This window comes from Xenopus laevis, chromosome 4L (genome assembly GCF_017654675.1).
Source record: "Xenopus laevis strain J_2021 chromosome 4L, Xenopus_laevis_v10.1, whole genome shotgun sequence".
In the NCBI taxonomy this organism is placed as follows: domain Eukaryota; kingdom Metazoa; phylum Chordata; class Amphibia; order Anura; family Pipidae; genus Xenopus; species Xenopus laevis.
The window spans coordinates 140,127,136-140,146,917 of record NC_054377.1 but is presented as its reverse complement, the minus strand read 5'-3'; the positions used below and the strand labels follow the sequence as shown (position 1 = coordinate 140,146,917).

The 19,782-nt window shown below is 40.8% G+C and overlaps 1 protein-coding gene across 4 annotated transcripts in view; it reads right to left on the bottom strand.

The window, feature by feature from the left end:
- Positions 1-203: 203 nt before the first annotated feature.
- Positions 204-19,782, bottom strand: part of camk1.L (calcium/calmodulin-dependent protein kinase I L homeolog) — a 114,433-nt gene continuing 94,854 nt past the window's right edge. For 3 of the 4 annotated variants that reach the window (XM_018256543.2, XM_018256541.2, XM_041589210.1), the window contains 6 exons: positions 18,052-18,127; positions 15,884-15,996; positions 14,759-14,837; positions 12,635-12,722; positions 10,912-11,044; positions 204-1,312 (listed from right to left, as the gene is read on the bottom strand). In XM_018256543.2, the coding sequence (XP_018112032.1) occupies positions 1,212-1,312; positions 10,912-11,044; positions 12,635-12,722; positions 14,759-14,837; positions 15,884-15,996; positions 18,052-18,127 (590 nt within the window). In that variant the 3' untranslated portion in view covers positions 204-1,211. 4 annotated transcript variants of the gene reach the window in all.

Below are 19,782 nucleotides of genomic sequence, written 5' to 3'. Positions count from 1 at the left end.
AGAAAGAGCCTCATCGCATCAAGTTACACCCTGAGTGTTTCCCATCAGTCCCAGGAACTGAAGTGTCCACCACTTTGTAAGGCCAATGTAGGTGTGAGCCAACTTACTTACCAAGGCCTGCCCCCCACACTACAATTTCTCTATTATGGTGTTTGGCACCTAAACCAGAAAGAGCCACCCTCTTAAATTAAGGATATCACTGATTTTCCATTAAAGTCTTTAATATCGACAGCTGGCATTTAGTTAACATCAGCACATCAACAATTTCCAATATGGACATTGTGGGTTATTTAATACTTGTAGGCATAGTAACAAGAAATCACTCGATCGTTATTATTTGTATTATTCAAACAATTTTCAGTCACCACCAGTATCACACAACCAATGTTCTAATACAAAGGTGCAGAAATACCCACAATGCCGTACAGAGCTCTGGGGGGGAAGAGCTGCCTTGAAAGTTTGATATTTAGTCACATTTGCCTTTCTTTCTCTACCACAATGCAATGCTAAATGCGCTGTGTCTGAAACCATTTTTTTTGTTTTTTTTTAGGACTGGAAGAACAAGTACAAATTTCAACATTTCTTGCTGTCACTTACAGAGTAAAAAGAAGTCCTTCACCCCAGCCTGCCTTACCCCCCTATAAAAACAATAGCATAAATTGCTCAGTGTTTGAGGTTTCCATAAAAAGCTTCTCTGTTACAAAAACTTCTGCCGAGCCCAACAGGGAATCATTTCCAAAATGCCAGGCGTTCACTCCCTATACCAGAATCCAGAACCATCACCGTAGAGTTCATGGCCACCAGCCAATCAAAACAGCAGCAAGAGCCTTAAAATCTTCACCTTAATACAGAAAAAAAAATTAGACAACCCTCCCCCCACACGTCATACAATGAGCAGGCAACATGTTACATATGAACGATTACAACAAGCCTTTGTCTGTCTCTAAACATCTCCTCCCACCAGGCCTGGTTTATCCAATTAGATGTACTGTTTTTAAGAAAAAATATGATAATAAAAGGCCTGCCTCTCGCTCTCTGTTCCCTCTCTTCTCCCCTCTCCCACCCCCCATGTTTTTTACATTTGTTTAATAAGGTTGGCCTTTCCTTGCTTGAAGGTCTGCCTCTCGCAGGCATCTAGTCCGGTTGGACATCCAGCACTGTGGCCTGCTCTTTCTAATGACACTGGGTTCCAGAAGCCACTTCAGCAGGCCTCAAACTCTGTTGGATTGTGCGCAGTGGGTGCTATAAGCCAACGAGTTGTTTTCAGAGGATTTTGGGGCACAGCAGTCTTGACAACTCTCCGAATGAGAACCTGGAAAAAACAAAGACACCAAAATGAGATGGGGCTCCGGTGTAGAGGAGAAGAAATTCCTCAATGGAAAAAGAAAAGGTCTACCCTGTTAATAAGTAAGCATTTTTTCATAAATGTTCACTAAAACTTTCAGAATTTGGGAGTGGCCTCTGCTGGACCCTGTCAACAAGTATGGAGCCCCAATAATGAATATGCCCCATCCACACATGGTCACACCACTGATCTGCCAAGAAATGCCACATTATTATGAAACCCTGCCTATGACCCATAAAAATCCATTCACATGCAATCACTTTCCTCTTTGTGACCTTTAAATGAGAATTTAGTGTATCTTGGGGCCCCCTTTGTCCCTCAGTACCTCCCAGTGGCTGCTCTGCATTTTGAGGCCCTATAGAGCTATCAACTCTATCAACAGATCAATGAAGTTCAACCCGTGGTCTATTTCAGCCAATGGTCCATCATCTACCAAACCATTATGAGAATGGCAGCAAATATCCCTTGGGGGATAATACCAGGAACCTATAAATAGACTCTGTTTTAAAAGTAACACAAAAGCAGTTGGTTCTAAATGGAGCGTTCAGGCTTATAGTGGGCAAGGGGAGGACCTTTGGGTCCTCACTGGTGCGCAAATCCAGTATATCCGAGTTAAACAGATCTTCTCACCCTAAAAAACACTCATAAACCACTGAGGAACATATTAACTCCTCTAATAAAAACATTTTACACTATTGGGGCTCTTGGTGTTCCTTTTTGTCCTCTAGAAAAGGGAATGTTCTACCAATACTTCCATCTGATATTAAAATTAAATATTAAAAGTCTTCAGAGCAAGCGAGCGGAAAAAAAGACATGCCTGGAAGAAGTTTAGCACATTCTAGGCACGGTAAATCTGGACTCATATGAAAGGGCGGTTTCATTCCATTAAATACTTGGCTGCATTAAAATGCAGATTTTAAAAAAGGAAAATGGATAGACACCAGAATACTGTATATCCCAAACAAATTAATTAAGGCCAGATGTTCTAAGTGCATAAATGGCTGCCTTTGAGGCTTTTGATCGGTTGCTTTGCAGTTTGGCACTCTGTTCAGATCACTGTAAATTGCTAACATGCTGTTGCTTATCATTGAACTGATTAATACAGAATTGGCTCTCCCGTGCTTGGTTATGCTATGCTTGGCTCTGCAACTGTGATCCAGGGGGAGCGCCAAGTTCCAGAACAGTACAGTAACCCTTTTACTGCTAAATAATTAAATATAAAACGTATAGATACTGTAGATCCTGGGTTAGTATTTATTCATCCACAAAGGTTGTAACCACCACCATAAAGTCAATCGACAGCAGCATGACTTTAAAACAGAATTGTAGTGGCTGGCTAGCGATCATCAGTAGATTCTATAAGGGGTTGCAAATAGAGACACTGCCTGGGTTTCTAGCCAATCACAGCCCTTATTTGGCACCCCCAAAAACTTTTTTTATGCTTGTGTTGCAACTAAAAAATCAGACAGCCACTGACACTCATTTCTTTAGGCAGATAAGTGATGGATACCACAGTTTTCTTCATGGTTTATGCTGATGGAGATGGCTTTTCTGGCTAAGTGTGGTGCAACAAAACTCCTTGTTGTGAATACTTTTTATATCCAAATGGTGCACCATGTTGACTTGGCTTACAGTTTCACCTGTGCATAAGGTATCATTGTTCTACATTAGTAATAACCTTCCCCTGGGGGTTTGAGAAAGTCTAATTAGTAGATAGGGAGGTACAGCTTCAAGGCTAATTAGGCTGAGATTTAGGATGAATGCTCTCCAATGTCTTGCTATGGGCCAAATATCTGCTATTTTACATTCGAGGGGGCATAGTTACATGATTAAGTTGGGTTGAAAAAAGAACAAAGTCCATCAAGTTCAACCCCTCCAAATAAAAACCAGCTCCATACCTACACACACTCACGCCAACCCCTCCATACACTGACATAAACTATATAGACAAAACTCTAAACAAATTGTACGTATTAGTATCACAATAGCCTTGGATAGTCTGACGTCCAAGAAATAATCCAAGCCACTCTTAAAGGCATTGACCGAATCAGCCCTCACAACATCATTGGGCATGAATTATTATAAAACAACAATGTCCTACAGAGAGGCCTATGGAGATTTTGAGTATGCTGGGAGACTTAAAACACTCTAGGACGGCCATATCTGGCCTTTGGCCTTCTAGTTGTAAAGTCCTGTCCAAGATAATAAAAAAAACAAAAAAACGTTTTTCTCTCTTGCTAAATTTCCCTTTCTCCAGAGAATCTGTGAATAGATAGAATGAACAATTTCATGCTGTGGCATGCACTACACACAGTGTAAAGCCAAAAGGTTAGCCAAGGACGGCAGCTGAGTAAGCAGAACAGCATTATAGGCGTTATATGGAGTTATTGTATAGACAGGCCTTCCCAGGGTACGGAGACTTCCCTTCTCTCAGGGTTTTGGAATTTACAGGGATCATGTCAAGGCAATACTCCCTTTGGGGACCCTTAGCGCTCAAGTTCATTGTACAGACTGATGTGAAACAAGACCATTATACACATCTGAACTGGATCAAGATGTCAAAATGTTTCCCCCTGTTTTATTCAAGTCATATGTTAAGGAATGCCGGACACCTAATTGCTGGCCTTGAGAAGCTAAATTATACCCTGTTTCTAAAAATGGTTTCATTCCAATGTATTCCTTATACAATATAAGGCTATATTGTGTGCACAGAACATTCCTTCTCTCAGTGTATATGTACATTTGTGTGTGGGAGCTGCCATGCTATTTCCCTTAAAGGGATACTGTCATGGGAAAATAATTTTTTTTCCAAATGAATCAGTTAATATTGCTGCTCCAGCAGAATTCTGCACTGAAATCCATTTCTCAAAAGAGCAAACAGATTTTTTTATATTCAATTTTGAAATCTGACATGGGGCTAGACATATTGTTAATTTCCCAGCTGCCTCAAGTCATGTGACTTGTGCTCTGATAAACTTCAATCACTCTTTACTGCTGTACTGCAAGTTGGAGTGATATCACCCCCTCCCTTTTCCCCCCAGCAGCCAAACAAAAGAACAAAGGGAAGGTAACCAGATAACAGCTCCCTAACACAAGATAACAGCTGCCTGGTAGATCTAAGAACAACACTCAATAGTAAAAACCCATGTCCCACTGAGACACATTCAGTTACATTGAGAAGGAAAAACAGCAGCCTGCCAGAAAGCATTTCTCTCCTAAAGTGCAGGCACAAGTCACATGACCAGGGGCAGCTGGGAAATTGACAAAATGTCTAGCCCCATGTCAGATTTCAAAATTGAATTTAAAAAAATCTGTTTTATCTTTTGAGAAATGGATTTCAGTGCAGAATTCTGCTGGAGCAGCACTATTAACTGATTCATTTTGAGAAAATGTTTTTTTTCCCATGACAGTATCCCTTTAAACATTATGGTATGGGAGTTTAGCTAACTGTGTGCACAGAATACATAGGGGCACATTTACAAAGTTTGAGTGAAGGATTAGAATTAAAAAAACTTCGAATTTCGAAGTGTTTTTTGGGCTACATCGACCATTGAATGGGCTACTTCGACCTTCGACTACTACTTCGACTTCGAATCGAACGATTCGAACTAAAAATCGTTCGACTATTCGACCATTCGATAGTCGAAGTACTGTCTCTTTAAGAAAAACTTCGACCCCCTACTTCGGCAGCTAAAAGCTACCGAAGTCAATGTTAGCCTATGGGGAAGGTCCCCATAGACTTGCCTGAGATTTTTTGATCGAAGGATATTCCTTCGATCGTTGTATTAAAATCCTTCGAATCGTTCGATTCGAAGGATTTAATCGTTCGATCGAACGAATAATCCTTCGATCGTTCGATCGCAGGATTTGCGCTAAATCGTTCGACTTCGATATTCGAAGTCGAACGATTTTAGTTCCTAGTCGAATATCGAGGGTTAATTAACCCTCGATATTCGACCCTTAGTAAATCTGCCCCTTATTCTCTGTGTATATTGCATGTATTAAAAACCTTGTTTGGCAGCTGCCCTACTGTGACTTAGCCTTTAACATATGCTGTAGCTTACAGAATGCACAGAAATATCTTTCTCTTTATATTTGTATAAATACATAAGATACAGGGTTGTCTTTACAATAAAGTGCAGGGGGGGCCTTGACCTGAATATTGCCCTGAATATTTATATACATATATATTTATAGGGGTTGTTCACCTTTAAATTAACTGTTAGTAAGATGCAGAGAATGATATTTTGAGACAATTTGCAATTGGTTTTCATTTTTTATTATTTGCGGTTCTTGAGTTATTTAGCTTTTTATTCAGCAGCTCTCCAGTTTGCAATTGCATCAATCTGGTTGCTAGTGTCCAAATGACCCTAGCAACCATGCATTGATTTGAATAAGAGACTGGAATATGAATAGGACAATACATTTGTAGCCTTACAGAGCATTTGTATTTAGATGGGGTCAGTGACACCCCTCGAAAGAGTCAGAAGAAGAAGGCAAATAATTAAAAAACTATAAAAAATAAATGAAAGACCAATTGAAAAGTTGCTTAGAATTAGCCATGCTATAATATACTAAACGTTAGCCCTTTAAAGCCTTCAGCCACTGCTGAGTGTAGAGGGAGATGCTGGATACCTCTGCAGAAACCCCTTTACTTCTTGAGTAGCTGCTGCAAAAGATTGCATCCAAAGGGGTTAAAAGTTATGGAGACACTTATCAACGGCTGAACAACCTAAGGCTACATTAATGCTGCTCATATCCTATCACCTTCAGAACAGTCTAAGAACATGACACGTGTTCCAGCTGCAGCCAAATTCCAACACACGGGTCTGTTCCTTCCATTCCCTAGAAAGAGCAGACAAAACGCATTGTGGAACACATGGAGATTAATTTTGCACAGGTGGGAAACAGTAAATCTATCCCGTGCTGCCATATTGCAATTAATGCTTTTATAAGGATGCGGCAGCTTCTGGAACGGTCTCCTGGACAAATCCAAAGCCATTTGTCTTTCCAATTCCCTTTCCTTCTGACAAATGTTTTTCTTGCAGGAGACTAATACTCACAGACAGGATGGGGAGAGACTGCAGCAGCTTCTCAGAAGAATAATATTAGCCAATGTTATATGACTGAAGCCCCAGATGTTTTCCCTCCACCAAATGCGATGGAGCCGACCACAGAATTTCGCTGATGTCAGCATAATGCTGTGAGCTGGCTGGGACTGCTGGGACTTGTAGTTCATTAAAAAATGATGGTGGACTAGATGCAAACCTGAACTGAGTTTCAAATCAAGTCCATGCATTTTAAGCTCAGAGGCCCAAATAAAGCACTGATATATGGGTGATTTTGCCAAAATATCCAGATTGCCAGTGCAGTATTGGTTCCATATTCATTGGAGCATCCGGTGCATCCCTAGTTCCATACAGCCAACATGCAATATTCAAATCAGATCTATGTACTAAAAGCATTCAGCAATATGTAAAGCTGGCAGCTAGATAATAATAAAGGACAGAGGTATTTTACTGACACAGAGGGGATCACCCGGTGGTGCAAAGTAGAATTTAAAGGGATACTGTCATGGAAAAATATGTTTTTTCCAAGACACATCGGTTAATAGTTCTGCTCCAGCAGAATTCTGCACTGAAATCCATTTCTCAAAAGAGCAAACAGATTTTTTTTATATTCAATTTTGAAATCTGACATGGGGCTAGACATTTTGTCAGTTTCCCAGTTGCCCCAGTCATGTGACTTGTGTCTGCACTTTAGGATGGAATTACTTTCTGGCAGGCTGTTATTTCTCCTACTTAATGTAACTGAATGTGTCTCAGTGGGACTTGGCTTTTACTATTGAGTGCTGTTCTTATATCTTCCAGGGAGCTGTTATCTTGTGTTAGGGAGCTGCTATCTTGTTACCTTCCCATTGTTCTGTTGTTAGGCTGCTGGGGGGGGGGCGATATCACTCCAACTTGCAGTACAGGAGTAAAGAGTGATTGAAGTTTATCAGAGCACAAGTCACATGCCTAAAGGCAGCTGGGAAATTGACAATATGTCTAGCCCCATGTCAGATTTCAAAATTGAATATAACAAAATCTGTTTGCTCTTTTGAAAAATGGATTTCAGTGCAGAATTCTGCTGGAGCAGCACTATTAAATGATGTGTTTACAAAAAAACATGTTTTCCCATGACAGTATCCCTTTAAATACAAGTCCCTAATAGGCAGCAAACAAATGTCTCTGTGGTCACCACTGCTATTAAAGTATAGTGGTGTGTGCCCCCATACTTGGAATCTTAGGCTGGTCATGCACTGGCTAATCTAAGAAGCATGTGGGTCAATGCACACTGTTGCCGAATTCCACTGTTCAATCCAATTAGTCTGAATAATCTGATCTGGCAGGAAGCGAGTAAACACTCCTCTCACCCCGTTACTTTTCTATGAACTATGTCTCCCCCGGGTGGGAGATGAAGTGTGGACAGACCAACTGCTATCCAATAGGATCTGAGGATGATCCATCTATGTAGCTGTATTGTGAGTTGCGCTCTTGTTGTAATAAAATAATTCCATTTTGGATAATGGTGGCTGTTTCTGTATAAATATTTCATAAATATGTATATGAATAGAGAAAGGTCCTTCAATCTTCAATTTTTGTCCCATTTGTTCATCTATTGGTTGGGCACAGCTATATACATATCCAACAGAAGCTAAATATACAGGTTGTGCTCCGTGCATCTTATTAGTAAGGAATGCCTTTCCATGCGCCTTTATCAACACAGAACATGCCATGGGTGATGCCCTCTGTCTGAAGCTTGTTATTTAGCTTTGGCCACTCTATGGCTAGTCTAGAACTCGCAAATTTATCTGCCAACTGAAGTCCAGGAACATCTGCCAAGCCACAGTTTGTGTCTGATCTAAGTCAAGCTTACTTACTGTCAACTAACGGTTACCTCCTCGTCCGACATTCATAAGTCGTGCTTTGGTCCTTTGTCATTGGATTTCGTAAAGTCCAACATTATGACATCGGCTCCCACTTTCACAAATTTCACAGTCAGCACCCTCACCTCCAAATTACTTTAATGCGATGCGCGTCCAACGGTTTCCAACCTCAATCCGTTCATCGAACCAAATATAGTAATAGACGGCACCAGTCAGCGGTTTGTTATCTTAAAATGCCTTTATTGGGACATAGGCTCTGACCCCAAACACCCGGCAACGTTTCAGACCACTCACGGTCTTTTCTCAAGCCCACTCGACTCCCACTTTAACTGCAGCGGAGAAGAGCACAAGGGTAAACAATCCCCATGAACCCTGTCTGCTTTCTATTGTCCATTGCAATTGGACCCAGCAAAGAATTATGCTCCATAAATTCGACCTTGGGCAAATCCATCTCATCTAACCAGTCTCTGAGGGTAGAAAGTACATTTTCACAGTCAAAGTTGCTCAAATGAACATTTCTATCACATAAAAAAACATTTTTTTTTAAGAAAATGGTGGAAAAATCACTATATATGTCAACAATTGGCTGACATATTTGTTTTCCATCAGTAAACTTAAGCCAAAGTTGCCATATTGTAAGCACACGTATTCAGCTATAAATAAGCAGTAAATTCAGAAGGGCCAGTGAATATATATATTTCTCCAGGGGTTAGTATATACAGTGTGTCAGGGTTAAGTTAGCGGGTGATGGCTTTTTAAAACAAACTTACTGACTGTTAAAAGATCGTTTGTCACATGTAGGAGCCCAGATATTTTCAATCACATTGCATATATTAGAAGTGAAGCTTTTTTTCGAACTCCCCCTCCCCCATCACGTCCCCAGTGGGTTGGTGGCAAATCCCTCAGTATGCCGTTGCCCTAAGCTACAATGCTAAATGTGCAGTGTCCGGCTGAGGATTCTGGGAGTTTGTTAACAAGAGCTTCAGGGAGGCATGGGTACAGTGGTAACCTGGTGTGTACCCCCAAAACCCCCTGGTTTTATTAGTATTTGGTTTCAGATTCCATTTGAAACAATGCGCGGTTTCCCTTTGATGGTGGTTATTTATTTATAGAACTGCAATATCCTGTTCTGCGTTAGAGTGCGACCGTGTGATTGGATCCAGCTGGTGTCTCCGAAGCGAAAAAGCAGCATTTGTGTTATCCCAAGGGAGTAATAAACTAGTTTTTTTTTTTCTAACTGTATTATTATAGAAGTCTGTTGGATATCCAGGGAGGTGATTTCTGGGAACTGCTGAGCAGGAAAACATCGGAAACAAAACGGAATATATTGTAGCTACAGGTATGGGATCCATTGTCCGCTATGCAGGAAGCTCCACCAGAAAGGCCCATAGAGTTCATTTTACCCAAATAATTAAATTTTTTTTTAATGATTTCCCTTTTTTCTCTGTAATCATAAAACAGTACCTTGTACTATTGGGTTTATTTAATGTTTACATGATTTTCTAATAGACTTTACGGAAACATCCATTATCCGGGAAACCCCAGGTCCCGAGCATTCTGTATAACAGGTCCCATATAACATCAATAAAATGCTCTGTATTACTGTGACATAACTTGGGACAGTGTCAGCTTCTCTACATGTGACAACTACATATTCTTTAGGGCTATTCCACACGGGGAGATAGCCTTGCGTTTGCGGTCGCGGCGACAAAGCGCCGCGCCAGTCGCCGCGACCGGCGCAGGCGACAGTTTTGTATGGGCGCCTATGTAAAAACGCCTGTGCTAACCACACGAGGCGATGCGCTTTCAACAGTCGCCTGAAAATGCCTCGCCAGGCTTTTTCAGGCGACTGTTGAAAAGCGCATCGCCTCGTGTGGTTAGCACAGGCGTTTTTACATAGGCGCCCATACAAAACTGTCGCCTGCGCCGGTCGCGGCGACTGGCGCGGCGCTTTGTCGCCGCGACCGCAAACGCAGGGCTATCTCCCCGTGTGGACTAGCCCTTACAGGGTTCAGTAGTATTTATGTCACTCAACATAATGCCTTTGGTAATGCAGTGGGGTGACCGTGTGACTTACTCTGTAAAAGGCAAGGGACAAACATATACTTTACTAATGCGAGGTCTACTTTTAGTGATGTTGTCCCATTATGGTCTACATCCATTAAAGCATTGTTAGCATTCTGTTCCATGTAATATAACATAATAAATATCTGCATGAAAAGTAGGAAATAGGAGGGTGATTTAGACAAGCTGTTTGTTGACAGTGTTGAGATCTACTGATCACCAGCCAGGGGCCCACTTTCCAAACTATTATTCCTCCTCTCCTCTCTCAAACTCTTTATTCTCTCCTTGTATTACTTACTTCTACTTCTACACTATATTCTTCCATTATTAACCATTTTTCCCCATACAGAAATAGGGAATGGCCATGAAATAGGCTAAATGGTTAGAAACAAGAGGCCACTGACCCCTGGGCCCATCGGGGGTTTTCCTGGTATCCTGGTGGGCCAGTCCGACACTGTCACCAGCTAAAGGTCTACTGGTAGATCCTGATCTTCCTTTTGGGCACCCCCAGCAATAAGTTAGGGCTCATTAAACAATTCCATTAGTCTCACATAAAACAGAAGATTTTGCTCACCATGGTTGTCCCCTGGCATAAGAAGATTGCCGTGGCATGGGCTAGTGGGTGTGGTCTGGCCGGGTCCTTCTTGGCTTGTGCCCAGCTGTAACTTTCTCATGTGGCGTATCACAGCAGTGGCATTGAATGCTTGCTACAGAAGGAAAACAAAGAGACAGGCATAATGACTTTATTTTATGTATTTGCAGCCAGCACACATCATGCTCTCATCCTTGACTAAGCTGAATAGGTCCAACAGTGTCCATTTTTGGCCCACAGAATAAAAACCTCTGCTTTAAAGGGGTTGTTCACCTTTAAATTAACTTTTGGTATGATGTAGAGAGTGATAATCTGAGACAATTTGCAATTGGTTTTCATTTTTCAGTTTTGAGTTGTTTAGCTTTTCATTCAGCAGCTCTCCAGTTTGCAGTTCCAGCAATCTGGTTGCTAGGGTCCAAATTACCCTAGCAACCATGCATTTGAATTAGAGACTGGAATATGAATAGGAGAGGGCCTGAATAGAAATATAAGTAATGAGTAGCAATACCAACAACAATAACAACAATACATTTGTAGCTTTACAGAACATTTGTTTTTTTAGATGAGGTCAGTGACCCCCATTTGAAAGCTGGAAAGAGTCTGAAGAAGAAGGTAAATAATTCAAAAACTATATATATATATATATATATATATATATATATATATATATATATATATATACATACATACTAATGAAGACAAATAGGCCATATAAGTTAACTTAGGGGTGAACCATCTCTTTAAAGGGGAAGAAATGCTAAATTTGAGTAAGCTTTATCAATAAGGTCTATATAAATAGACCTGTCAGACAAAACACAGCATATATTTTCTTCTATTGTGTACACATGGGCTTCTGTATTAGACTTCCTGTTTTCAGCTTAAACCTCCAGGGCTAGGGCTTGAGCATGCTCAGTTTGCTCCTCTCCCCTTCCCTCCTCCTATCCCTGCTGTAATCTGAGCCCAGAGCTATGAGTGAGCTGGGAGAGACTCAGGCAGGAAGTGATGTCACACCAAGCTAATATGGCAGCTGCTATCCTAAACAAACAGATAAAGCTTCTAGAGCTGTTTACTCAGGTATGGGAAAGCATTCTGCAGAATAGATATAGCGTTATAGCCTGCACTATTATGGCTAATCTATCGGCAATAAACTGCTTCGGTAGCTTTAAAGCTTTAAAGGACAGAGACACCTTAGGCACCCCAATGACTAAAATCAATGACTCTTCCTTAAAAAACAAACCAGCCCAGAATTCTCTCCTGCAGAGCACTGTGCTGCCATATTTTCACTGCTTCCCGGTCTCCCTTGTGACAGTTGGGGCTGGTGAGCATGCTCAGTATAGTACATCTTGGAAGCTTACTGTCCTGCACAAACACCGGCACAAGGGAGACCTGGGAGCAGGGAAATCATTGCGTCATGGCTGGGATAAATGGTGAAGTATGAATTTGCAATAAACCTATGAGAAATGTGCATGAAATCACTATGCGGACAGAGAAACACCGGGAGTTTTTGCACTTGTCTCCCCAATTCAGTAACAAACAAGCAGTTAGCATTTACTGCTCCCATGCATTATAAATCAGTTGCTGGACTGGGACAAATAGTGTAATGTTACTATATAGCTCACCAAATACCAGCAAGGCAAATGTGGCAAGTAGGTGGCTTTTAATCCACAAAGCCACAGTCATCTGGCAACTGACACATAAAACCCACCTTCCATCTGCTTTTGGCAAAATTTTTCCTGATCTGTTCGCTGACTGATTCATGGATGTTCTTATCCAGCGCTGTGTCCCCAGCAATCCTGGGAGGAAAATAAAAAGATGACAGTTTCTATATCCAGTGTGTACCGTGGTTCTATTGGGAACTATTCATTCCTAGGGCCTGTTGCCTTTTGGTAAATAAACTTGCTTTAAAAGAAAAAAAAATGAAATTCTGTAACCTTGATTCAGGGTCGGACTGGGGGGCTCATTGCCCATCGGGTCTACTGGACTTTTAAGGGGTGGTTCACCTTTAAGTTAACTTTTAAGTATTTTATAGAAAAGCCAATTCTAAGCAACTATTGGTCTATTTTTTTTTTAATCTTTTTTTAATAATTTGTCTTTTTCTTGCCAGCTTCCAAATGGGGGTCATTGACCCTCATCTAAAAAACAAATGCTCTGTAAGGCTACAAATTTATAGTTAATGCTACTTTTTATTACTCATCTTTCTATTCGGGCCTCTCCTATTCATATTCCAGTGTATTATCAATGCATGGTTGTTAGGGTACTTTGAACCCTAGCAACCAGATTGCTGAAATTGCAAACTGAAGAGCTGCTAAATAAAAAGCTAAATAACTCAAAAACCACAAATATTTAAAAATGAAAACCAATTGCAAATTGTCTCAGAATATCACTCTCTATATCATACTAAAAGTAAATTTAAAGGCGAACAACCCCGTTACCATTTGGTATCGACTACTCGGCCTGCCCCATTTAGTACTTCTCTCTTACAGGTACCCTACTACAACTGTGCAACAGTTTTTAAAGAATGAAATTTTTTGGTGGGGTTCTTGTCCTACATTGTAGTTAAGAAAGCAGTTGTCATTCCTAAGCACTGATTGGTCCCTAAGCATGGCAGCAGTGCAATAATATTACAATGGGTACATACAGGTATGGGATCTGTTATCCAGAATGCTCGGGACATTAGGTTTTCCAGATAATAGGGGTTTTCTGTCATTTGGATCTTCGTACATTAAGTCCACTAGAAAATCATTTAAACATTAAAGAAACCCAATAGGCTGATTTTGCCTCCAATAAGGATTAAAGAGATACTGTCATGGGAAAAAACATTTTTTTCAAAATGAATCAGATAATAGTGCTGCTCCAGCAGAATTCTGCACTGAAATCCATTTCTCAAAAGAGCAAACAGATTTTTTTATATTCAATTTTGAAATCTGACATGGGGCTAGATATATTGTCAATTTCCCAGCTGCCCCAAGTCATGTGACTTGTGCTCTGATAAACTTCAATCACTCTTTACTGCTGTACTGCAAGTTGGAGTGATATCACCCCCCTCCCTTTTCCCCCCAGCAGCCAAACAAAAGAACAATGGGAAGGTAACCAGATAGCAGCTCCCTAACACAAGATAACAGCTGCCTGGTAGATCTAAGAACAGCACTCAATAGTAAAAACACATGTCCCACTGAGACACATTCAGTTGCATTGAGAAGCCTGCCAGAAAGCATTTCTCTCCTAAAGTGCAGGCACAAGTCACATGACTGGGGGCAGCTGGGAAATTGACAAAATGTCTAGCCCCATGTCAGATTTCAAAATTGAATATAAAAAAATCTGTTTGCTCTTTTGAGAAATGGATTTCAGTGCAGAATTCTGCTGGAGTAGCACTATTAACTGATGCGTTTTGAAAAAAACATGTTTTCCGATGACAGGATCCCTTTAATTATATCTTAGTTGGGATCAAGTACAAGCTACTGTTTTATTATTACACAGAGAAAAAGGAAATCATTTTTAAAAAATTTGATTATTTGGATAAAATGGAGTCTATGAGAGACAGCTTGTCCATAATTCGGAGCTTTCTGGATAACGGGTTTCCGGATAGTGGATCCCATACCTGTATTTAGAAATGTTAATAAATATTTATGCTTCCTCTATGGGGTATATTTATATGCAAAGTCAGGGACTCCCATAAGGGAAATATGTTCTGTTCCCATGGACGAACAAAATCTCTGTATCTGTTTTATTTACTAGATATTAAAAACACAGTGATATTTCTTATAATATACGAATTGCGTCTTCCAGTTATATCTTTAGGCAAGTGTCAGTCGCAGGCTGGGGAACTTACCAGGGATGCTGCAGGGCTTGGTCACACGTGTTGCGTTTGTTTGGATCCTTTTCCATAAGATGCTGGATGAAATCTTTTGCTGGGAATAATAAATAGAAACAACCATGTTATTCTTGCATTGAACAAAACAATAATATTGGGAAGTAAGTGTCAGTCTTGTTATGGGTACTGCACTGGTTCAAACCATTTTTTTAGAGCTCACTCAAATAACTGATTCCAGTACAAACAAAATCTAACAAAATAACTGCCTTCTGCACAAATTCTGCATGTAGAGAGACACGATGTCTGGTGAGTTTAATAGAGTGAGCTCTGATACATCTTCTAGGCAAAAGGAGCCCCCCCATAAGATATATTGGATCTAACTGTCAATGACTATCTGACACCCAACTCCTGCATGAAGACAGAATGAAGTGAAACAGATAATGAGAGAGGGATAGTGAAGAAAATTATGCAGAATATTAAATTGATTGTATTTAGTAAGTTTCTTATTTCAGTATGACGAAGCTTCTATTCAATTTTCAATTTCCCCTTAAAGGGCATGTAAAGTCTAAAATAGAATAAGGCTAGAAATGCTGTATTTTGTATACTAAATATAAACATGAACTTACTGCACCACAAGCCTAATCAAACAAATAATTTATGCTTTCAAAGTTGGCTACAGGGGGTCACCATCTTGTAACTTTGTTAAACATCTTTGCAAGACTAAGACTGTGCACATGCTCAGTGTGGTCTGGGCTGCTTAGGGATCGTCATAAACAAAGCTGCTTGAGTTCTGCATGGCTGGGAAGTAAGACAGGGGCTCCCCCTGCTGTTCATAAGTATGATTGTTTCCCTGCTTAGCAGTTAGGGACCATCTGACAATTCCTATCCACAGCAGTAAATGAAGGGAGAATTTCACTGCATACAGTCAGGTTTCTTATAAAAACGGTACACATGTTTTAACTAAAGTATATTGGAGAGTTTCTTTTTCATTAAAGAAAGTAAAATGGGATTTTATTTTTTTGCCTTTACATGCCCTTTAATTATATATTCATGATTTTCATGTATAATGCACCAAACTATAACATAGATACATATAAGAAATAAAAAATGAAATGATGACTGAACGAGCCAATCCTGAGTTACCCGAATCAGAGATGTCGTCCCAGTACGGCGAGTCGAACTCATACTCGGCTTTCAGAATCTGCTCGAAGAGTTTGGCATCATTTTCATCATAGAATGGCGGGTAACCACACAATCTGGGTGAAGGGGATTAGATTTGTCAGTCTCCTTAGAAGTGTGATGTAGTGCAGTGACATAGGCTTCAGTTCTACAACATACATAGGGGGTCATTTACATTACCCTGGGTGCAAGTGCTGGAGAACAAAGGGGCACAAAAGCATGTACCTTACTGCTCAATAACGAGCACTTGTGAGTGGAACATCAGCATCAGGAGGTTCAGCCGAGTCCTGTCCTTACACCTACGTTCCTCTCCCTGCCCCTTACCAGTACAGCCCTGACTAATACACAGAGTGCCCACCTCTGATACCCCCCGAAACACTTATCAGAGTCTGACTATTCCCCCTTCCCATGTAGTTCCCATGTCCTTCCCATGTCTCAAAGACTGGCTACTACCCACTGCAAGAATGAACCCTTTTTTCATATCTGGTTTATTATCCACTCAAATAATGTTCCAGTTGTTATTGTTTTGCTACTGCCCATTTCTAAAAAAGTACAACTCTGCAAAGACTGGTTATGCCCAACATGTGAAATACTGTCAATTATTTTATATCAACTGTGGATATTAATGTATATTTTCCTAAAAAGAGAACCTGGACAGTTGCAGTTCCAACACGCCAGTGCACCAGAGACTCTCCTATCCACACATCCTTATTTCAATTATAAGCCTTTATCAGAACCTCATCGGCATTATCTATAATCCAGGTTTTTTACCAGCAGTAACGTAACTGGAGGGGGGCGGGTTCTGGTGCGGGACGTGGCGCCGGGCCCTCGCCCCCTTCCGTACCTGATTATTTTAAACTAAATCGGCCGGTGATCAACAGTGCGCGAGCTGCCGGGGGCCCTGAGGGGGTACGGTCCCTGGCCCAATTGCACCCCCTGCTCCCCTGGTAGTTCCGCCACTGATTACCAGTTGAGCCAGTGTAAAGCAGTTAAACGTATATACAAAGTATAAGTCCCATAATTTAGGGGCAGATTTATCAAGGCTTGAAGTGAATTCGAGGGAATTTTCGAAGTAAAAAAATTCAAAGTAATTTTTTGGATACTTCGACCATCAAATAGGATACTACGACTTCGATTCGAAGTATAATAGTTTGAATATTCGACCATTCGATAATCAAGTACTGTCTCTTTAAAAAAAACTTCGAAATGTTAGCCTATGGGGACCTTCTAGAGCAGTTTTCTACGTTTTTTTCAGTCGAAGAAAAATCGTTCGATCGGTCGCTGAAATACTTTGAATCGCTCGAACGTTTTTACTTCGACCGCAGGATACCCAAATTCGATATTCGAAGTATTTTAATTCGATGGTCGAATTTCGAAGTATTTTTATCTTCGAAATTCGATCCTTGATAAATCTGCCCCTAAATGTTCAATTAAAAATCCAAAATATTTATTCAGTTTCTTATTAATTGAGTATTGAATCATTGACTTATACTTTGTATATATGTTTAATTGTTGATGCCCTGGGAACTGGGGCAAGTCCCGTTGACTCACTATTATATTACTTACAGATTCCCCTATCATTTGATATATATTGTTTAGTCAGCCATACACTGAAAGACCTTGCCAAACAAGTGGATCTTTCCCCGATATTGGGCCAAACAATCGGATCACAATGACAGGGGATATAGCCGTCAGAGTGAGGATCCCATCAACAAGCTGATGCAGTTATCACCCCAACAAAATATTTGAATCTGTCCAATCAGTATCTGGACGGTTTTTGGCCAGACATAGTTCGGGTAGTCCAGTCGGAGTGCCCCATACACAGGCAGATTAGCTGTGGACTCAAGGAGCTGAATCAGTAGCTAAAATCTGCCCATGTATGGCCAACTGTAGTTGACTTTCACTGTTTAGATCTGGTGTGTATTGGTCTGGGCTCATGTAGTCACTGAGAGGTAGAACTATCACTGAATATGGAGGTTTAATACAGTTTCCTACTCCTGCTGTAGCAACAAAGTACCTGTATGATCTCATATCTGCCCTACATGTTATGAATATTGTTCACCCACAGTCCCAATTCCTCTGGCCAGTAAGTGTCAATGCCCTTACTCATATTGTAGTGGGACAGTACTTACAGTATATAAGCTATGACACCAATCGACCAGCAATCCACTGCTTTACTGTAAGGTTTCTGAGCCAACACCTCCGGAGCTGTGAGAAAGAGGCAACAAATTGCAAATTGCACTGCATCAACTTTTCTTGTAAAGGCTAAAATGACTATTAATAACTATAAACATATATAGTTCATTATGTTATGCCCTCTGGCTGCTCAGAACAATTGGTCAGAATACTGCCCAAGCCCAAACTAAAGATACCGTAATCCCAAACCTTTATCAGTCCTCAATCTTTTTCTTGCCTAAGAGAGTGCTGTACTTTCTTACCTTTCCTACACTTCTACTTAATTCTCTTTGGCCTCTGCAGTTTTGGGGACTTGCTTAAAGGAGAACGAAAGCCTAACTGAAGAAGTAGCAAGAAATGTTTGACATTATATTTTGTGCTTCTGTACCAGCCCAAGGCAACCACAGCCCTTTAGCAGTAAAGATTTGTGTCTCCAAAGATGCCCCAGTAGCTCCCCATCTTCTTTTCTGCTGATTCACTGCACATGCTCTGTGCTGCTGTCACTTACTGAGCTTAGGGACCCACTCACAATATACAGTACACATAGAATAGAAATGTCACAATATTAGGCTGATTAGTAATTAATACAGATAATTACTACATGGCAGCTCAGAAACCAGTGCAATTAGCATCAGAATTTAATAATCAGCAAACCTGTAGCATCAGCTTATATTACAGGGGAAGCTCATTTTCTGCTGGATAATTAGTGACGAGCCCTAAGCTTAGCTTCTCAACAGCCAATCAGAGCCCACTGAGCATGTGAGTGTCACAGACACTTTCCAAGATGGTGACCCCCTGTGACAAGTTTGAAGTCCTGGATCATTGCTGCTATTGACAAGCTGAAACTTTAGCCTCGTGCAATAAGTTCAGTATATAAAATATATCATTTTTAGCCAGTTTCATTTTTAGGGTTTAGTTCTCCTTAAAAAGGTTGGCCTATTATAACCCAAATGGCCTGTGTATGGGCCATCACATATCATGGTTGAGCATGTGCGTGTGTTACAATGGTGTAAACATTCGAAATCTGAGCCTTACACAATACCCAATGCCCTGAGTAAAACCATTATTCTCCAATTCCCCCCAGGCTGACATTTTGTACTTTATATAGAAACCAACAGGAGCGTAATGCAGAATCAGTACCTGAGATGAGGGGCCCAGTGGGGTAGTTTCAATACATGACAATTAAAAATATCTTATTCCTACAGGTTTAGGGGGGGGGTCCCTAAAAGGAGTTTGCTGTGGGACGCAGATATCAGCATTTACTCGTCATCTGTTTAAAAGCAAGCTTCTTATTGGTGGCTGTGGGTTACTAGACCTAAAGGAGAAACAAACCCTTAATAAAAAAAAACCCTACCCTATATAGACCTCCCTCCTCCCCCCCAGCCTATCTGCCCCTAACTCTTTACTTACCCCTACGTGCAGATTCTGTCCAGCGGAGTTCACAGGCGCTATCTTCAGCCGCTTCGTTATTCGGAATGAGACCGGCAAAGTGGCAATTTTCATGAGTTTCGGCGCAATGTGCAGTTGTGGTGAAACAGAAAATTAATCCAACTGCGCATGTGTCGTTTCGCCGGTCTCATTCCGAATATTACGGAAGCGGCTGAATATGGCGCCTGTGATTTCCGCTGGACAGAATCTGCACAGAGGGGTAAGTAAAGAGTTAGGGGCATTTGCCCAGGGGGGCAGCT